The 18,214-nt window shown below is 41.0% G+C and overlaps 1 protein-coding gene across 1 annotated transcript in view; it reads left to right on the plus strand.

Moving 5' to 3' along the window:
- Positions 1–2,398: 2,398 nt before the first annotated feature.
- mtnr1bb (melatonin receptor 1Bb) overlaps positions 2,399–18,214 on the plus strand; it is a 30,611-nt gene continuing 14,795 nt past the window's right edge. Inside the window, exon 1 of the mRNA XM_077591908.1 lies at positions 2,399–3,007. Coding sequence (XP_077448034.1) covers positions 2,812–3,007 — 196 coding nt within the window. The 5' untranslated portion in view covers positions 2,399–2,811. The remainder of the gene's footprint in view (positions 3,008–18,214) is intronic.

The following is an 18,214-nucleotide window of genomic DNA, read 5'->3' on the forward strand; positions in this document are numbered from 1 at the left end:
CAAATGCGAGGCGAGTGTTTTTTTCCCCCTGTTCAAACGCTGACCCACAAACGCTTGAGTTACACGCAATTACGCGCTCCGTACCAACATGACCTCAAAATTAGGGTTTGCCTCAAATCCATAGGAGTCTTTAAAGGAGAGGTGCCTAAACATTTTTCTCTGAAGACCACTTTCAGAAAAATCAAATAATGCAAGGCCTGACTTGAAATCTTTGGATGTCTTTCATCATCAACGGCTGTGAAAGAGTCAATTGGCGACTGCTAGTAGACATAAGTATTCATTTTTTTTAGTATCTATGTATATATTTGTATGCTAGTTTGTGTGCTTTCATTAAAAATGAAAACTGACTATCAAGACAAAATATATGGTTGAAAAAAGATAGCACTTGTACGTTAATGAAACTCGTCAAAAAGTAATCAACCATTCATGCTTACACTCATACCTAGGGAAATTTAGAGTGTTCAACCAGCCTATCATGCATGTTCACTGGATGTGGGAGGAAACCGGAGTAAACGGAGAAAACCCACACAAGCCCTGGGACAACATGCAACCTACACACAGTAAGGACAAACCTGAGATTGTTTAATTTAATTTAATCGGACATAGGCTTGTACCCTCGAATCCAGAACTGTGAGGCTGACCATATATATATATATATATATATATATATATATATATATATATATATATATATATATATATATATATATATATATATATATATATATATATATATACACACATACATATACACATATATATACATACATACATATATACATATACATACATATACATACACATACATATACATACACATACATACACATACATACATATACATACATATACATACACATACATACATACACACATATGCATACACATACATACACATACATATACATACATATACACACATATACATACATATACATACATATACATACATACACAACGTAAAACCTCTATTTGAACGGCACCGCTAATAGAACAGCACTTTGGTGGAAGAATTGAAAAATAGAACGGCATGCCGTTTAAATAGAGGTTTTACTGTATGTATATATGTGTATATATATGTATGTATATGTGTATATATGTATATATATGTGTATATATATATATATATATATATGTATATATATATAATTATATATATATATATAGTATAGGTTTTTTTGTAAAGTCAGCTGGGTTAGGGTACAGCACCCCCCACGACCCTTGTGAGGATAAGCGCTACAGAAGATAGAGAAGAAGAAGAAAAAACATTCCCTCACAAGAAAATCAACAACAACAAAAATCTAAACATGGGACTATTGTGGATTGGCACACTATGAGTTTGATTGAAATACCATTGCAAGTGCAAAGTTAAAAGTTAGCAAGAAAACTATTTGGAATGTTGTGCAACTAAAATAGGAAGTCAAGGGTTTTAACATCAGGTAAGCAACAGCCCCTGATAGCACGCATGCAATTAACATCAAGTAGTTTGAGTGGAAAAAGGTGAACGATTGCATCAGCGGGCTGACACGCATTGCTGATGTTTTGCACGCATATCCTAGCATTCTGGGAGAATAGAAACATGCAAAGGCGCGTGGGAGGTGGGGATGTGTTTACTTGTTATGTGCGCGCCAAGTCTTTTTCCAAATCAAAGTATTTTTTTCTGGTGCAAAAAAAAGCTTAGAGAAAATAAAATATGTTACATTACTATTTCCTAACATGCGAATTTACATATCTTTCAATGGTAGCCGATATTATAAGTGGATGGGAAAATAACAGCGGAAATACAGCCATTTTGGTTGGAAAAAAATACAACTGCATTTTGGTGGGTGAACATTGTTCTTGTTTTGTGGAAGGACATTTTGGGAAAATGTTTTGGAGAAGAAAAAAATTTAATTTAATTTTGAGAGGGAGCATTTTATCCTAGTTGGTTACTAGTAGAAGTCTTATCCATTATAACTGGGAGGGCAATGTTCTTCACTGCTAGCTCCCCCAGTTCAAATGGATATGAAATCTATCGGTGTCAATGGCAAAATATTTTGAACATTGATAAAACAAAACAAAAAATTTGGTTTAAAAACGATAAGCGTGTGTGCTGCATTTCCGTGAAATTTATGTTGAGCTGACAGAGAGAGTTAGGGGGGGTGGGGGGGTTTTGAGAGAGAGCATGTGAGAGATTGGGGGGAGAGAGAGAGAGAGAGAGAGAGAGGGGGGGGGGGTGAGTGTGAGAGTCAGAGAAGGAGGGAATGAGAGAGAGAAAGAGAGGTGAGTCTGAGAGTCAGAGAAAGAGGGAATGAGAGAGCGAGAGAGAGAGAGAGAGAGAGAGAGAGAGAGAGAGAGAGAGAGAGAGGGAGGGGGCAGACTGAGAGAATATGAGAGTCAGAGAGAGAGAAGGAATGAGAGTAAAAGTGAGAGAGAGAGAAACCTATAAAGACGCGTGGGAGCCAGTGATGTGTTAGTGTTACTCGCGCAACTCAGTGGGGAGAGTGTGGATGCAAGTGTGCTTAGGTTTAAGGTGGGGGTGTGGCAGGAAGGCTCGGGATGCCTTTTCCTCGGGAATGGCATCCTAACGTTTGGGACCCTTTTGCTCCCGCTTGAAAAAAAAGGAATGCATATGCGTAAACGGTCCAGCTGAGCAGGAGGAGAGAGCGCACACTGTGGATGAATGACATTTTGGGAGAATGGTGTAACTTTAAGTAGGTCACACGTGAGTGCCTCCCTCTGCCTAATAAGTGTCTCGGTGAGAAGAACAAGATAAAGGAAGAAGAAGAAGAAAGAAGGAGGAGAAAGGAGGAGGATGCTCGGCGGGACGTGATGCCCGACACGCTGGCGCTCCTCCGCAACCGCTCGGAGGAGCCGCGAGCCCCGACTGGCGAGGAGGGGGGTGGCCGGCCCGCCTGGGTCATCGGCATCCTGGCCGGTGTGCTCATCTTCACCACCGTGGTGGACGTGCTGGGCAACCTTCTCGTCATCATCAGCGTCTTTCGCAACCGCAAGCTGAGAAACGCGGGTAAGTACGACTCCATCCATCATTCCACTCGGTCAGCCTCTTTGGGATCTTTTGCTACGGTGGACGAGAAACTTTTTACAAAAAAAAAAAAACACTCATGCACTGAAAGCGATATGCCAATTGAACCAAGCTTAGTAAAGTCAAATATAGCTGGAAAAAGTGTTTTTGTTTTTCAAGATTTTGGGGGGGAAACAAAAACTAAAATGTTCTGGAAAAACGTAAAGATAGCAGAGAGAAAATTCCCTTTTTGCATAGCAAACTTGAAGACATGTAGTAAAAAGCTATGATATTTCTGCAACTATTTATATATATTCCTGACACTATGATTTATTCATTTACAACCAGTATTTGAAGTTCGGCTGTTCATCCTTTAACAACCCCCATCAACCTTGTTATGTTTCACATTGTACTTGCACCTGACATCTATTTGTGTTTGTATTGCATTATTATATAAACGCAAGCTCTGGTAAATTCAGTTTTTGCGCGCATACATCCTGTCAACTCGCAATCTGGGTAAAATATGTCCATTGCGCTTGATTCGACATGCATGTTGTGCACTTGTTATAGGAGTGCACTGTCCGCAGGCTAATTAAGCCTTGAGCGGCTATTATGATAATGCATTGACAGCATCGATCGACGGATGGATGGCCGCCCGCCTTCCCGACTGCTCTTTTACGCCAGCAGACACTCAGTTAGTGGCGACAGCTCCCAAAGCTTGCCAGGTGAAATTAGCCGAGAAGCATGATGACATGCTTTCTAGGACACTCATTCCTAGACTTCCAATCCGTTTAAACTAGGAAGGAGCGAATGAATGAACGTTCATTCTAATCCAATGCCAGTCAAAAAGTATTGGATTTATAGTGGGAATTATAATGGCAATGAGTCCTCCTAAGTTAAATGAATTACATGTCAATCCATGTCAAGGGTTGGCAATTGAATGAATATTATGAAATTTAAACATAAACCTTCAGAGGCTTTGGCCATTACGGAAATGTATTATTTCTGTTTTTATTCATTTAAATTATTTTTTGGTAACAATATTATTCATTCACTGCTTTACTCAGGTATATTCGGGTGGCACGGTAGACTAGTGGTTTGCACGTCTGCCTCACAGTTCTGAGATCAAGGTTTCAAGCCTAGATCGAGTTTGCATGCTTTCCCAATGGGTTTTCTCCAAAAACATGCGCCTACTTCCCCAAATTGCCTGTAGTTAGCTGGGATAGGCTCCAGCACCCCTGCGACTCTCATGAGAAGAAGCCAGGAGCAAGGAATGAATTATTATTTATATAAAATAATGACAACAGGCAACACCTGGAGAGGAAATGTTAATACTGCGTGGCCTCCAACATGACCCAAAATGTGATTTCCAAGTGTGTGCACACCCAGTCTTAATGATTGAATTTCTTTTAATTACCAAAACACTCCTGGTAGTGTAGAGATTCACTCAATTCCAGCTGGTGGCGGTATGATTGTGAGTCGGGGTGGTCTCTGTGTGCCCTACAGCTGACTGGCGACCAGTCTAGGATATAGTATGGCTTTTGCCTGAAGTCAGCTGGGATAGAAAACGACCACCCCTGCAGTTTACGAGCATGCGGTGTATGGAAGATGAAATGTAAATATTTTTTAGGCGCAATAGAAAATAAACTTGGATTCATACCAAATATTTATGGCCTGTCATCGTCAAGTGCCGTGAATGAGTTAAAAGTATCCCCTGCTTCACATTCCCTCTCCCCTCCTTTACTTGGCCTCACTTCACAAGCCCTCTGATCTACAAGGTGCAAAAATCCATTTTTTCCACTCTCACAGTGGCCAACACACACACACCCTGATTTGTTTCTGCTCAGCTAGACCCGAAAGAAGGTTCCCGTGGGTCCCAAGGGATAAAAAGACACTTTTGTATAGCACAAAAAACTGCAATGAGGAGTTACTTGTCACCGCGAGTGGAGATGAGCGATAATGTGTCATGCAGAACACCAAGCTGAACTATGGTGTTTGTTTACCACGCTTGTTATTTCAGTGTCACTGGTTTTGGAAGCGTCTGAATAAAAATGTGTTTTGATCGTAGTTCCACGTGCAGTTACAATAGTACTCGGGTTCATTGTGTTACCTTTTTAGTACACTTCTACATACAAAATAAATTTGTTGCAGAAGTGGTTTCGTAACATAGATTTTTGATGAGTAAAGACATATTTTACATTGAATTAGCATAATTCATTTCGGGATTTTTAAAACTAGTCTCTAAAAACTTTAAAAAATATAGTAAGTCGTTATATGTATACCAATTCTGCATGAAATGTGAATGCAAATGCATTTATCAATGCATCATTAGAGGGAAAAATGTAAGAAAACTTGTATATTAAGCCATCAAAATCAATAAGAAATGCAAAGACATTTTGCGAATAAAAGATGTAATGAAAAAGTGAATAGAAATTTTCTACAACTTTTGTTGTTTTTGTCAATATCAGACGTTTTCTTCCAACAAAACCCACATCTTTCTTCACTTGATTCAAGAGTGTTTGCATGAACAAAAACTCTTTTACAATTCACTGCTTGCATTCCTATAAATGAATGGACTTCTGGAAGAATGTCTTTGTACTATAGACTAACTTTTGAAAAAGGAAGAATGTTTTGCATTTCTTGTCAATATTGTCAAGGTTGCATCTTTTCTTTACTTCCACTCACCATCGCTTTGACTCGCAGTCAGAGGCTCTGTTTGCGGGCCAAAAGCAACAAAATGAAGTCAAGTGATTTTTTTTTAGGAAGGACAAAAGCGTGTTGGCCTTCACCAGTATCATTTGACTTGAATGCAGACTTTTGCACAACTCTGAGGAAAAAACACTCAGTGCTATTTTGAAAGGGGCTTTACAGTGGGCGGCACAGAGTTTTTAGCCACGCGTTCCTGGTTATACCACGGCCCACTCGTCCACAAAGGTCAAGCCCTGCGCTCTCTGTGCATTTCAGGTGGGAAAGCACCTGATTGAAGGCTACTCGCTGTTGACGTGGGCAAACAGCATTTGAAGATGACTCACTGTGGGCTTTGCTCTCACCTACAGTGCGTACTGTTAGCATAAGAATAGCTGCATGGAGGAAGTTAAGTAATGCAAAGTGGCCCACTATGACCCAATCCTTTTGAATGATATAGTACAAAATATCCTCTCACGATATTTTACTCCGCAAAATCAGTATTCCACCAAATAATACATTTTAATTTATTTTGGGGGAAACTTGAGAAAAAAAAACTTTACTTTTGAATTAACATTAAACTGACCTGTCAAAAATTCATCACAGAGTAATACATACTAAAATTATGCAGAGTAAACAGAAGCGGCACATTAGGATTCATATTTATGCTCAAATGCAAAGCTAACTCGTTATCTAGTAATACTTGACGAGTGGTTTTGATCTTTAATTAGCCAGATAACATTCATTCATTAGCTGTAGCGCTTATCTTTACAAGGGTCGCGGGGGTGCTGGAGCCTATCCCAGCTAACTACGGGTAGCAGGCGAGGGAAGTGCTGAATTGGTAGCCAATGACAGCCAATCGCAGGGCACGAGGAGACGGACAAGCATTCACGCTCACGCTTATACCTAGAGGCAATATAGAGTGTTTAAACAGCCTAAACTGCATTTTATTCATTTTGAAGAATCCTATTAAGTGACTATTTTAGGATTCTCTCACGTTAGCCCATTAATTTAGAATACCTAGACAGCTCCAGCAGCTATGTCATCGGTCAGCAACTTGCTATTTTTCAATTTACTTTGAAGGATCAGACCCTAAATTGTCAGTGACTGCAAACTTAAAAAGGGAAAATCAGTAGGTATGACATGGAATACAATCATACAACATGGCAAGAATTTTATATACCGTATTTTCACGACTATAAGGCGCACTTAAAAAGTCTTAAATTTTCTCCAAAATAGACAGGGCGCCTTATAATCCAGTGTGCTTTATATATGGATTTTTTTTAAATGTGTCATTCATTGAGGGTGCGCCTTATAATGTGGTGCGCCTTATAGTCGTGAAAATACGGTATTTATATATATATATATATTTTTTTTTTTACACACGAATACATACTCTACTACAGGCCTAGGGGATCACCTAAAATATGTGCATGTGCACGCACACTGCATGGGTCCGAAGTGTTTCTTTTGTATGGGCCTCCTTTGAAGGGGATTAACGTCAAAACCATCACACGTTAGTTGCTTCAAAGAGACTCTATTTCGAATCTACAAGTGCCCTCTATTTCACTGCCCACCATTGCTACTTTTCCCCATAGCTCTCAGGCATGTTAACAGAATGCTTGATTTTTTTTTTTTAAACCAACTTGAAACAAAAAGCACCAAAGCAAACACTTTGTAATGACCGATGAAGGAACTGCGGCTGCATATATCATCAATATCGCCTTTGTTGAGAGCCATTTGCTCAAAACGTTATGTTCACAATCCAAGCTTTTCAAAAGCCGGTTTATTGAAAACAAACCGCAATCTGAATCCCTTGTTTGCACACATTTTTGTTACTGCTAATCAAAACATCAGCAGAACTGGCTTAAAATACTGTGGAAATTTTACTTTTGTTGCAAAATGTGGGGTGATGTCACCAGGTCGAGACTTCCATGTTTGTAATTCATCTTTACTGCACATTTTATTAAACTGCCAGATGCCAGGGAAACAGACTAGGATTGTAGTTGAGGGACAATTTGACGTTTATTCTCAATTATTCATAACTTGGTAAACTAAAGCAAAAGTGAGAACTAAGTATTTTCCTTCTTCTTCCATTGGTTCTTGCTTGGATATCGTGGTTTATATTCTTGTGCATGAGCTAACAGTTTTCTTGATAAATTTGTTACGTGCGTCTTAAAGTTCCAACATCATAGTAGCCATAGTAACACATTTTTAAAATAGATTTTACCTTATGGGCTGCCATGAGTGCAGTCATCTGAAAGCTTCCATTTTGGATTAATGCAGCCATTTTATGACAATTTCCTGGGGACACGCCAAAAAACAAACCTTTACCCCTTGAAGCCATTTGCGCTTTGTAACATTTGGTAGACATGTTCATAATGAGTAGACCTTTAAAAAGTCAGAAAAAAACATCCTGCAAATTACAAAGCAACGCTGCCATTTTGGTTTTAAGCGGTCATTTTATGGTCATTTTTCAAGGGCTTAAGAAATCTGTCACTGAAGCCAGGGCAGGGCAGTAACATGAAATTTGGAAGGTATATTTGGAATGAGTAGGCCTCATGGGAGAAACCATGCTCCAAAAAACAGCAGACGTTTGGGTTGAAAAATTGATACCGCCTTTTTAACCTTGAAGAACAAATTTATCGCAGATTTTGTCCAAATGTGATCATTCGCTACCAGCATTGCAGGAGTAATGCCCTTAAAGGCAATGAAACGTGATCATACAACGGTAGTCCTATCAGTTCAAATGGAATGTACATCTAATAGGCTCCCACCATCCTTTTCATGTTGCGGAGACGCTCGGTTTGACGCCATGTTCCAAATGTTTGAAGCGCCGCGGGAAGTGATCGCCCGAGTCGAATGGATCGAGGCATTCCACGAATTCACATTAAAACTCAGCGAGTTAGACTTACATTTGTAAGGCAACGCAACTTCTCGGTTAATTTGACACCGGAGCCGCTTAATCCCCTGTGTCTCTCTACCCCAACGAGTATGAGGGAACGCGGGGAGGGGGGTTGTCTGAATTTCGCCACCTTTTTCAAAGAGACGTTTGCGAGGATTCCACATGAGCTTCCTCACGTCCATACCAATTACATACATCGTTTGTCATCCCGCTATGTGACACGCTAGACGGCTTGTAAATGGGAGTGCAGAGGCGGGAGCTCACTGTCGCTATCGGGCCTTGGAGCAAAAACAACAGACACAAGGGGAAGGCGGCTTCAAATCATCAAAAAGGAAATGAAAAAAATGTCAAAGGCTTCTGCCCCAAAAAACAAAATCAATTTCTCTTAACATGAAACCGAGACACTAAGGTGTGTTTTATCACCAATGGGATTGTCAAAGTGTCGCAAAGCCAAATACATGTTAAAATTTTTCTATTGCATCTTCTTTGGGTTCACGTAAGCCACATTTAAAGGTTTCGTAAGAATACTGTACAATATAAAACAGTAGTACCTCTACTTCCAAAATGAATTGGTTCCAGAAGTTGTATTGTTACTTGTTTTTTTCGTAAGTAGGGGCGTATTTTATATTGAATTCACATGATCTTTCATACTACCTGTTAAACCCTTTAAAATGAAAAATGCATACAAATGGAATATGAATGCAAGTGTATTTAGTCCCACCAGAGTATAAGTCGCGCAATGAAAGGGGAAAAAAATCATATAACTGGCATTGAAAGGCATTTAAAATAAGATTTTAAAAAATTAAAATGAGAATAGAGGCAACAAAAGACAGAATATGTATTTTTCTGAAGTTTGAAAAAAGTAATTAAAAGTTTTGGGTAAATTACAGGTGATTGTACAAGTTCGCATGCTGGAGCGCTGTAATTTTTTTTACTTATTTTCCCGTTATCCCTAACCATGTTACCCCTGACCATTTTGTCCAATGATTGAACATTGTTTGCACATTTGTGAGTTTCCTGTCAAATCCCGGGACTCTAACGAAAATTGTTGTCTCGATTTAACAGGGTCGTAAATGCACAGTAGAACCCAAATGCAGGGAAGCAAGCAAGGATAGAGAGTGGAGCGCACTAACAAAAACTTTAATGACTGTGGCGGGATTATCAGAAAATAACAAAGACTTTGGAATCAAATAAGAAAATCAAACCTGATGGGGCGGACGTTGGGGAAACGAGGATCTCAGGACACGTGCATTACAAATGTAGACGATCCCACCGGGACTGACAAACATAAATACTAAACAGACATGGGTTGAGGAGACAATCTGGAATACTTGGGTCAAAAATATAACAAAAAAACCTTCACAGTGTAGTGGGGCACTTATGATTTTCATTATTTTTGGCTTGTACCTTGAAGAGACATGTTTCATGCGAGCCGTGAAGTTCTGCAGAAGTAAAAGTAAACTCATTCATTATTTTGCTCTCTAGCAAAGATAGCCAACTATAGAATGTTTGGTGTGAATACGCTTTTAAGCTTCATCTGGACCACGTCCGTATGTCTCCTGCTTGTGAAACTTTGCGATTTTTAAGTTTTGTTGCATGCTGGGGGACCAAAGTCAGTTGTTCGTTTTGTGGGCCATAGCGGGCCAGACGCCGGAAGGCCATATGTTCTCCAAATGCACTCTGTGAAGCCAAATAGCACCAGGAGGTGGGTCTGCTAAGTGCACGAGCAATGAAAGAGCCATCCCACGACCCCTGATTCCCCAGCCTCACTTCTCCAGTCTTTGCTTTTAGTGCTTTTTAATATTCTCCTCATCCGTTTTTAAAAAAGTACTTCTGCCTCTCGTTGCATTACGTTTTTAATATATTTTTTCTCTTCCCAACGCGACCGAACGGGAACCGGCTAATGTATTCTCTCGGTCTCTCGAGTCGACCGAGGGTGTTTAATCGGAATACGTCGGAATCTCAAAAACCGCAAATGGCCGAGGCCGGTTGTCAGATCAATGGGATCCCGTTTAATCCAGGGGAGATTTGGCTGAGTGTGAAAAAGGTTTTTACTGACAACTGAAGGCAGAAGCCCGATTGGAGACTCATTTTAAATGAGAGCGGAGCGGAATGGAAATGGAGGGCTTTAAGACGGGCGGGTCGTTAAATTCGTCGCAGGGCTTGATGAGAATGAATTAATTCCAGTTTGGGAACGATTGAGAGCCACGCATGGAAATTGCGACACCCCCACTGTACGTCCCATTGTGAAAAATATCAGCCGCTTTTCATCACATCCCATTCATACGAGCTGCGACTGATCTATAATGCGTGTCGCAGAGTGTCCGCCAGGCTTTGGAGGGGATTTTCTCAGCCATCAATTCTTTGATCTCGTTTCTGTGAGTATTTAGGCGCAAAGACGTAATGGTGAGCCTGCTGACTGACTGGCGTGGTTGCTTCAAGTGCTTAGAATTGATTCCCAACCCATGTTCAAGAGGTGCCTTGAGATAAAATTCAAAGTCTTTAGCCGCCATTGACAGCGCTACACGGCCAATCCAGTTTGACTGTGAGAGCCGCCGGGCCCCAGTGAAATTGGATTGGATGTTTAGAGCTCTCGATGGCTGGGAATGAATTAAAAAATTCGGGTTAATATGCCGTAACAATCAATGCCATTTCTCAGACTATGCTGATTTGTATTGTATGCGACCATTAACATACCTGTCAAACTCGGCCAATTGCTCCCCTTATTAATGATTGCATTTCCCCTTATTTAGTGATAATAAACCGTATAAATGCAGCGCGGCATATATTTGCTCACATAGGGCGCCTTTAAAAGTCTAAAAAATTCCCCAAAATGGACATAGCGCCCAATCAGTCGGTGCGCCTTTTGTATCCACTAAATTCAAGATTCTGTAGATGTCGCTGAAAATCCCGTACAAAAGTCGTTACACGGCGTACACAATTTGAAATGATCAAAAAATGTATAGTTATGCATTAACATTACTGGTTTCTTGGAATCCACAACGTGTCCAATTGCCTTTGTTTACGGTTTGCGCACCACTGAGCACTGTGGGGTTTTGCACATGTAAAACACGTGCTTTGGCTTAACGGACGTCGGGAAACACAGGCCCACAGAAGTGAAGCTCGATGTGAGGGCCGCCGCTACTGATGCTGTCAAGTGTCATCACAATCACCCGGCGCTCGTGTGCACTTTGCTGCCGACTCAAGGGGACGTGGTGGTGGCGAGGGGGGCCGGTGATTCAGATATTCTTGTCGCTGTGTGCAACCCCTGAAACTCCACACGAGCGCGGACAAGCGACCCCGTCCTCCTCCTCGTCATTCGCATCGCACGGGAGCCCGTATTTATAATGGATGCGCGGTGAAAATTTGAAGTGAGTTACGTAAGGGCTCCTGCCAACCTCTAGGCAGCCGTGGGTGAGGCGGTGGGAAGGCGAGGGAGGCATAGAAAATATGAGAATGGAGGAGGAAAAGAATGGGAGGAGGCCGCATGCCAAACAAATCCGTGAAGAAAGCCAACACAATGTTCGCTCGCCGACACTTCCGCCGCTGCATGCGGAACACTGTTAAGTGAAAAAGCCGACCTGGAATGTGGGAATACGATGGCATACATGAAACAAATATATTTTTTAACTAGGCATCGATTACTAGATGGCTTAACAAAAGCTCACTGATCCTAAGTAAAGAATAGTTCATTCATACATCAATTTTTCTGAACCGCTAATCCTACCAAGGGTTTTGGGGGGTGCTGGAGCCTATCCCGGCTTACCATGGGCACTAGGCGAGGGATACTCTGAATCAGCGGCCAGCCAATCGCAGGGCACAAGGAAACAGACGCACATTTATGCTAATAGCTAGGGGCAATTTAGAGTATTCAACCAGCCTACCATGCATGTTTTTTGAATGTGGGAGTTAACCAGAGTACCTGGAAAAAACCCACACAAGTCCAGGGAGAACATGTAAACTCCACACAGTGAGGACGGACCTGGGATCGAACCCTCGACCCCAGAACTGAGAGGCTGATGTGATAACCACTCCCCTTATAGAATAGTGAGAAAAGGCAGTGGAAACCAGAAATTTACATGCACTGAACTAATGTTCAGTGCAAAAACTTTTTGGTCATACTTGGATACATTTAAAGGAAACTTCAAGAAATCAGTCAAGTTAAGAGGAAGCGAATTGCAGACTGGTTCACCCTTGGTTGCATTTTCCAGATGGACGGAGATAAATGTGCTGCGGTCCCAAATGGAAGCATGTCAGGCCAACAACATAACCTTATGTTTGCGGGGGACATAACCTGTGGTTTGATGGCACTCTACTCCTTACACACCATTAGTGTTTCCGGTACAAGTAGGATGGGGGTGACATTCTTTGTGTCCAGTGATCGGTGGTGTTACTTTCGTGACAGCTGCATTTTTTGTTTGTAAAATTGCATCAGTTGTTTTCACAATGGCCCACATCTGTTTTATTGCAGACTTCTTTGTAGCGCTGAAATAAGCAAACACTTTATTAGGTAAGCAATTGAATTCAAGCCATTCATTTAACAACACAGCGAAAGCCCCGAAGTCAGGCAGGTTGGAGTTTAAAACACATTTTCAAAAGTTAAACGCAATTCTTTATATCAACAATCAGCTCAATGAGCATCCGACAGTAAGATCCACATATCAACACTTTCAATGATAAATCTCATTTTGATTAAAGAAAGATTGTCACTACCTTCGCAACTAAAGTTGTTATCTCAGTCCTTTTTAGTGTTGCATTGATATGATTGTTTCACTCCCAATACCGATTCAGACACCTGGCTCTCTATGGTATACTGTACCGATACCTTGTTTTTCTTTCAAAAATATATTTTTGAAATTTGTTTTAATACTAAGGCACTGCATACTCAAATGTAAACAAATTGCTATCATGATTAGGTCTGACAACGCTTAACTCATTGTCCCTAATTGCAGTGTCAGTCGTTGCTTCCAGCTTCGGTCTTCCAATTGATTGGCCATCAACTGATGATAAACTGGGAGGAAGAACAAGGGTGGGAGGATGCATCTTGGCCAAAGGAAGAGCAAAATTTGTTACCTATTTGGGTACCATTGGCAGTGCGAAACATTCAATTGATTTGTAAACTCATTAAAATTCAAAGCTGAAGGATGATTGGACACCTCACAACTAGTGTTTGATTTGTTTTGTCTTTTCAATGGTTTGTGTTTGTGTGTGTGTGCGGAGCTGACAACCATCTTGGGTAGAGTGACGAACAATTGTAAACTATATTTTGAAAAATTAACATTGCACCGCATCAGCACATTATTTCTTAATGTTACCAATACTTATACGATTATCGTATCAGTGCAAAAAGTTGTTACTACACACAAGTCAACATCCGCCCAAATACTCCAACTCCAGTGTTGTGATTGCGTCCATAAGATTGTGAATATTTTTCAAAACTAAGCTGTATAATGGAAGTGGCAAATTGGTACCTAAGAGCTCTTCAGATATCTTTTACGCAAAAAAGGCGATTGATTGCAATCTGAATATTTCATCAGTTGCCATTCACGCCAACTGCTGCTCATTCAACCTCTTATCAGGAATGGAAAATGGCATCTTTCATTCAAATGAAAGATTTGGCCGCTGAGCTGCGTGGGAAAAATACCAGCGCTGCCGTTTTGGAGGTAGTCGGACAAAGCTGAGCATCGGTGTCACTGATGATCACATTCGGGAGGAAGTGAAATCAACAGCAAGTAAACAAACAGATTTGAGGCAAAGTCACTTTTGCCCTCCCCAGGGCCTTCACGCCCTCTGCTGTCTTTCCTCACACATCACCAGCTTTGACGACCATGACAATGATGTGCCTGGCTCTTTTCATCCTTCTACTTTGAATTTCAATGAGTTTATCGCTACTTACTCACTCAAGAGGGTGAAAATGAACAAACCTAATTAGAACTCTTTAAATGAGTTTATCAGGATATCATGGTTCTGAGGTCGAGGGTTCCATTCCTGATCGGTCCTCACTGTGCAGAGTTTGCATGTTCACCCCAGACTTGCGTGGGTTTTGCCCGGGTACTCCAGTTTACTCCCACATCGTAAAAATATGCAGGGTAGGCTGGTTGGAGAGGTCGAGCAACTGCATCAAACCAAAAATGATACATGGTATTTTGGTCCGGACCAAAGTAGGCCAACTATGGACTTTCCTGCTGTAAATCAAATAGTTTACTTTTGAGTCAGTTTACTTTTACTTTAGGACAACTTCACGGCTCGCATAAGACATAACTTTTCTCTTCAAGGTACAAGCCAAAAATAATGAAATTCATAAGCGCCCCACTACACGATTTGCTATGATTTGAAAACAATTCCCCATTCGTCTATTTGTTTGTTTGGCATTTGAGAGGGGCATCTTTCCTTCACATGCCAGAAACTGACATTTCTGGTCCAGTGCAACTGGTCACAAAGGGGCCTCCAGGCCCCCTCGTCATTAATCCAGATTGTTATCTCCGGCGCTATAACGCAGAGCCACGACAGCCTTCCGACTCGATCAGCTGCTTAGTTCTCAAAGTTCAAAGGGCGCCTGGCCCGCTAGCCTCAGCGTTATTGGGGTTGCTATGCAGAAGGAGGCGAAAGAAAAGCAAAAAGAAGACATGGCCATACATTCTCCGTTCTGTGGGTCTCGGTGTTGAGGAAATGCCAAGAATGATGACAGCAGCAGGCGGCTTAAAGCTCCCGAAAGCAGCCGTGCCGAGACTCACCGAGCGTCTCTGCTCTTTAAGCTCACCGCCTGCTCATCGTTGGAAATGTTTTCCACAATTGAAGCCTTGTTAGAAAGAGCCATTGCGCCAGTTGGACCTGTCAATGCAACGTTTCGCCGAGAAGTCAATGACAAAAGTGCGCAGCAAACTGATCTGAAAGATCATCCACCCATAAGAGTGGGAAGCTTTATGTCAAATATGGATTAAATTTAGGATTTGCTATTTAAAAGGGGATTGGGTTTTTTGGAAATGTACACCTTGAAATCAATTTATCTTTGGAGAATGAAATCTTAGCAGCTCGTAGCAGTTTTCCCTGTCAGCGTTGATCTGGTTTGCTCTGGCTAAACCGGTTTCCTCGCACATCCCCAAAAACAGGCAGAGTAGGCTGGTTGAACACTCTATATTGACAATATGTATGAGTGTGAGCGTGAATGGTTGTCTATTGTCTTCTTGCGTCCTGTGATTGGCTGGCCACCGATGCAGAAGGCCTCGATTGGAAGTATTTTGCAAGGTTTAAATGCCAAGCTTTTTTGCTTACATTGTCAAATGCCAACAAAGCTTGCCCTCAACTTTTAATTAGAATTTCAAGGCAATTAACCTAACAGAATGTCTGAAATGCAATACATAGTCGACCATGTTGAGGTCCATCAGTCATTTCGGGTGCATTCCAGGACTCGGTCTTCGGCAAATGCATAGTAATTCATACATATGAGCCTCAAGCTGGAAAAAAAATCTGCGCAGATGTTTTGCCCACACCATCTAATGTGGGTGGATTCATCCAAATTTGATCGTAATTTCACATATTTCACAAAAAAACCAAAATGAAAGTGAGTGCATCCTCACTTTTTTTTTAAACACGGCACCTGCGCAAATTTGGCAATGTTTTGCACAATTCAAGAGGCTTGTACTTGTGCATCTTAAATGCTCAGCAGGTAGAACATGGGGCAGAGCACACGTGGAATGAACGTTGCCCTGACCTGACATCTTCTTGGCCCTGGTAGCTAAAGACAATCATTTATTTAAGTGCGGAAAGCAGTTTAAAAATTAGCAATTGGAGCGACACGCCGCCATGCATTCGGAAAGATTCCATCTGGCTGGAGGGGGCCACGCATTTGGCATAAAATGCCCGCGTTCGGATAAACAAAACACACGCACACACACCCCACACCCCTTGGCTCACCAATAATTTGCTTCACTTGCTTTAGCGCCCAGGCAAAGAGCCCAAGTGGAGCCCCGAGAGGGAAGTAAGAGCCAGCATAACTGACTCCCAGCAGCCTCGTCTGTCATTCTCTGTAAAATGGCGTCCTTAAAACACTTGACTGTTTATTTGTTCAAAATAACAAGTGGAGGCAAAAAACTTGACAAATTGATGACAAATAGCATCAGCGTCTAGGCGGCGCAACCTCCATCTACCGTTTCAAATCCAAAAGTGTAAAACAGCAAGTCTCCAACTCGGGTTTTACATGGAAAATAATCTGCCGCACATTCAATCTTACTTAATCAAGACAATACATAAAGTATCTTTTCTCTCTGTGTCACATTGCAAGTCTGAACCAGATATGCAAAACATGGTTAAGCAATTTAGGGATGCGTTGTATCACATCAGCAACTTTGCATAAGTGATATCATCTAGATTTGTAGTGAAAAAAGTGACAAAACAATGATTTACACTTCAACAATTTAGTACATAAATCATAATATAATGGAAGGTTGGACTATTTCAAAACATATATTTCAGAGACAACTTTTAAAATAAATGTTATTTCTAGTAGTGTTGCACAAATACCATTATTGGGCTCCCGAGTAGGTGATACCAGTTTTTTTTACATTGAGTTTTTTAAATATTAAATTACTTCTGCTCAAGGGTAAAATAAACTTTCTATACTGGCTTGCTCAGACAAGATAAGATTAAAGATTTAAATTCACAGCAGCATGATGAAACGATTAGATGTTTATCATCATCGGCAACAAATGCCGCTTTTTTGAAGGCTGCATCTTGAATTGGTTTCTAAATCTCGCAAAGTACATATTGGGCAGCATTTGCAGATTATTTCTTGTTAATTTTGCCATACTAGTAACAATGCAACACCAATTGTAAGTTAAAATTTTGAACATTGTAATAACTTTCAAATACCTTTTTTCGTTTTGACCTTCAACAATTATATGGACAAACCCCGAGTGATTTATTCACCTTTCCTGAAATTTTACCAAATATTGTGGCCAGACCAAGTTACAAAACATTTAAGTTTTCATCCTTAACTCATTGACGTTCCATTTGCACCTTGCGCAGAGCATAAACGAAACCTATTAGACATACTAGAAGACACAGCATAATACGAGACTAAGAACATATAATAAAGTGCAACCTCCTAGGCAGGTGAATGAATTGAGAAAATATCTGTAAAATATAGAATAAAATGCTCAAGAGTAAACAACTTGGGCCTAGTAAAAAGGAAAATAACAAACTCATAAAAACATGCAATCACAGTCAAATATGTATTGAAGAGTCAAACGTTCCCCAGCTTACTCAAGAAAACTTTGATGACCGACGCTGAGTCGCCTTTAACGTGACGCAGTTATTGTATCAGCAGCTGACCCGCTGAGCCGCAAAGATCCGCTTTAATCTCCAACTCCGACTTTGATTACATCTCCGCGCCATCCACTCCGCAATCCCCGCCGCAGTCCAGCGTGGAGACGTCGTACGGCGCTTAGCAGAACAACCTTGAAACTTTCTAAGAGTCTTTAATGACGGCCTCGAATAAGGCTGATTTTGCAAATCTCAGTGGTGTTCCTCGTTACCCGCTGGAAATGTGCTAAGCATATCAACTGTGCTTTCGTAATCAAAGGTGGCTTAACATGACATTTTGTTCTTTGCGACATCCATGA

This window comes from Stigmatopora argus, chromosome 22 (genome assembly GCF_051989625.1).
Source record: "Stigmatopora argus isolate UIUO_Sarg chromosome 22, RoL_Sarg_1.0, whole genome shotgun sequence".
NCBI classification, from domain to species: domain Eukaryota; kingdom Metazoa; phylum Chordata; class Actinopteri; order Syngnathiformes; family Syngnathidae; genus Stigmatopora; species Stigmatopora argus.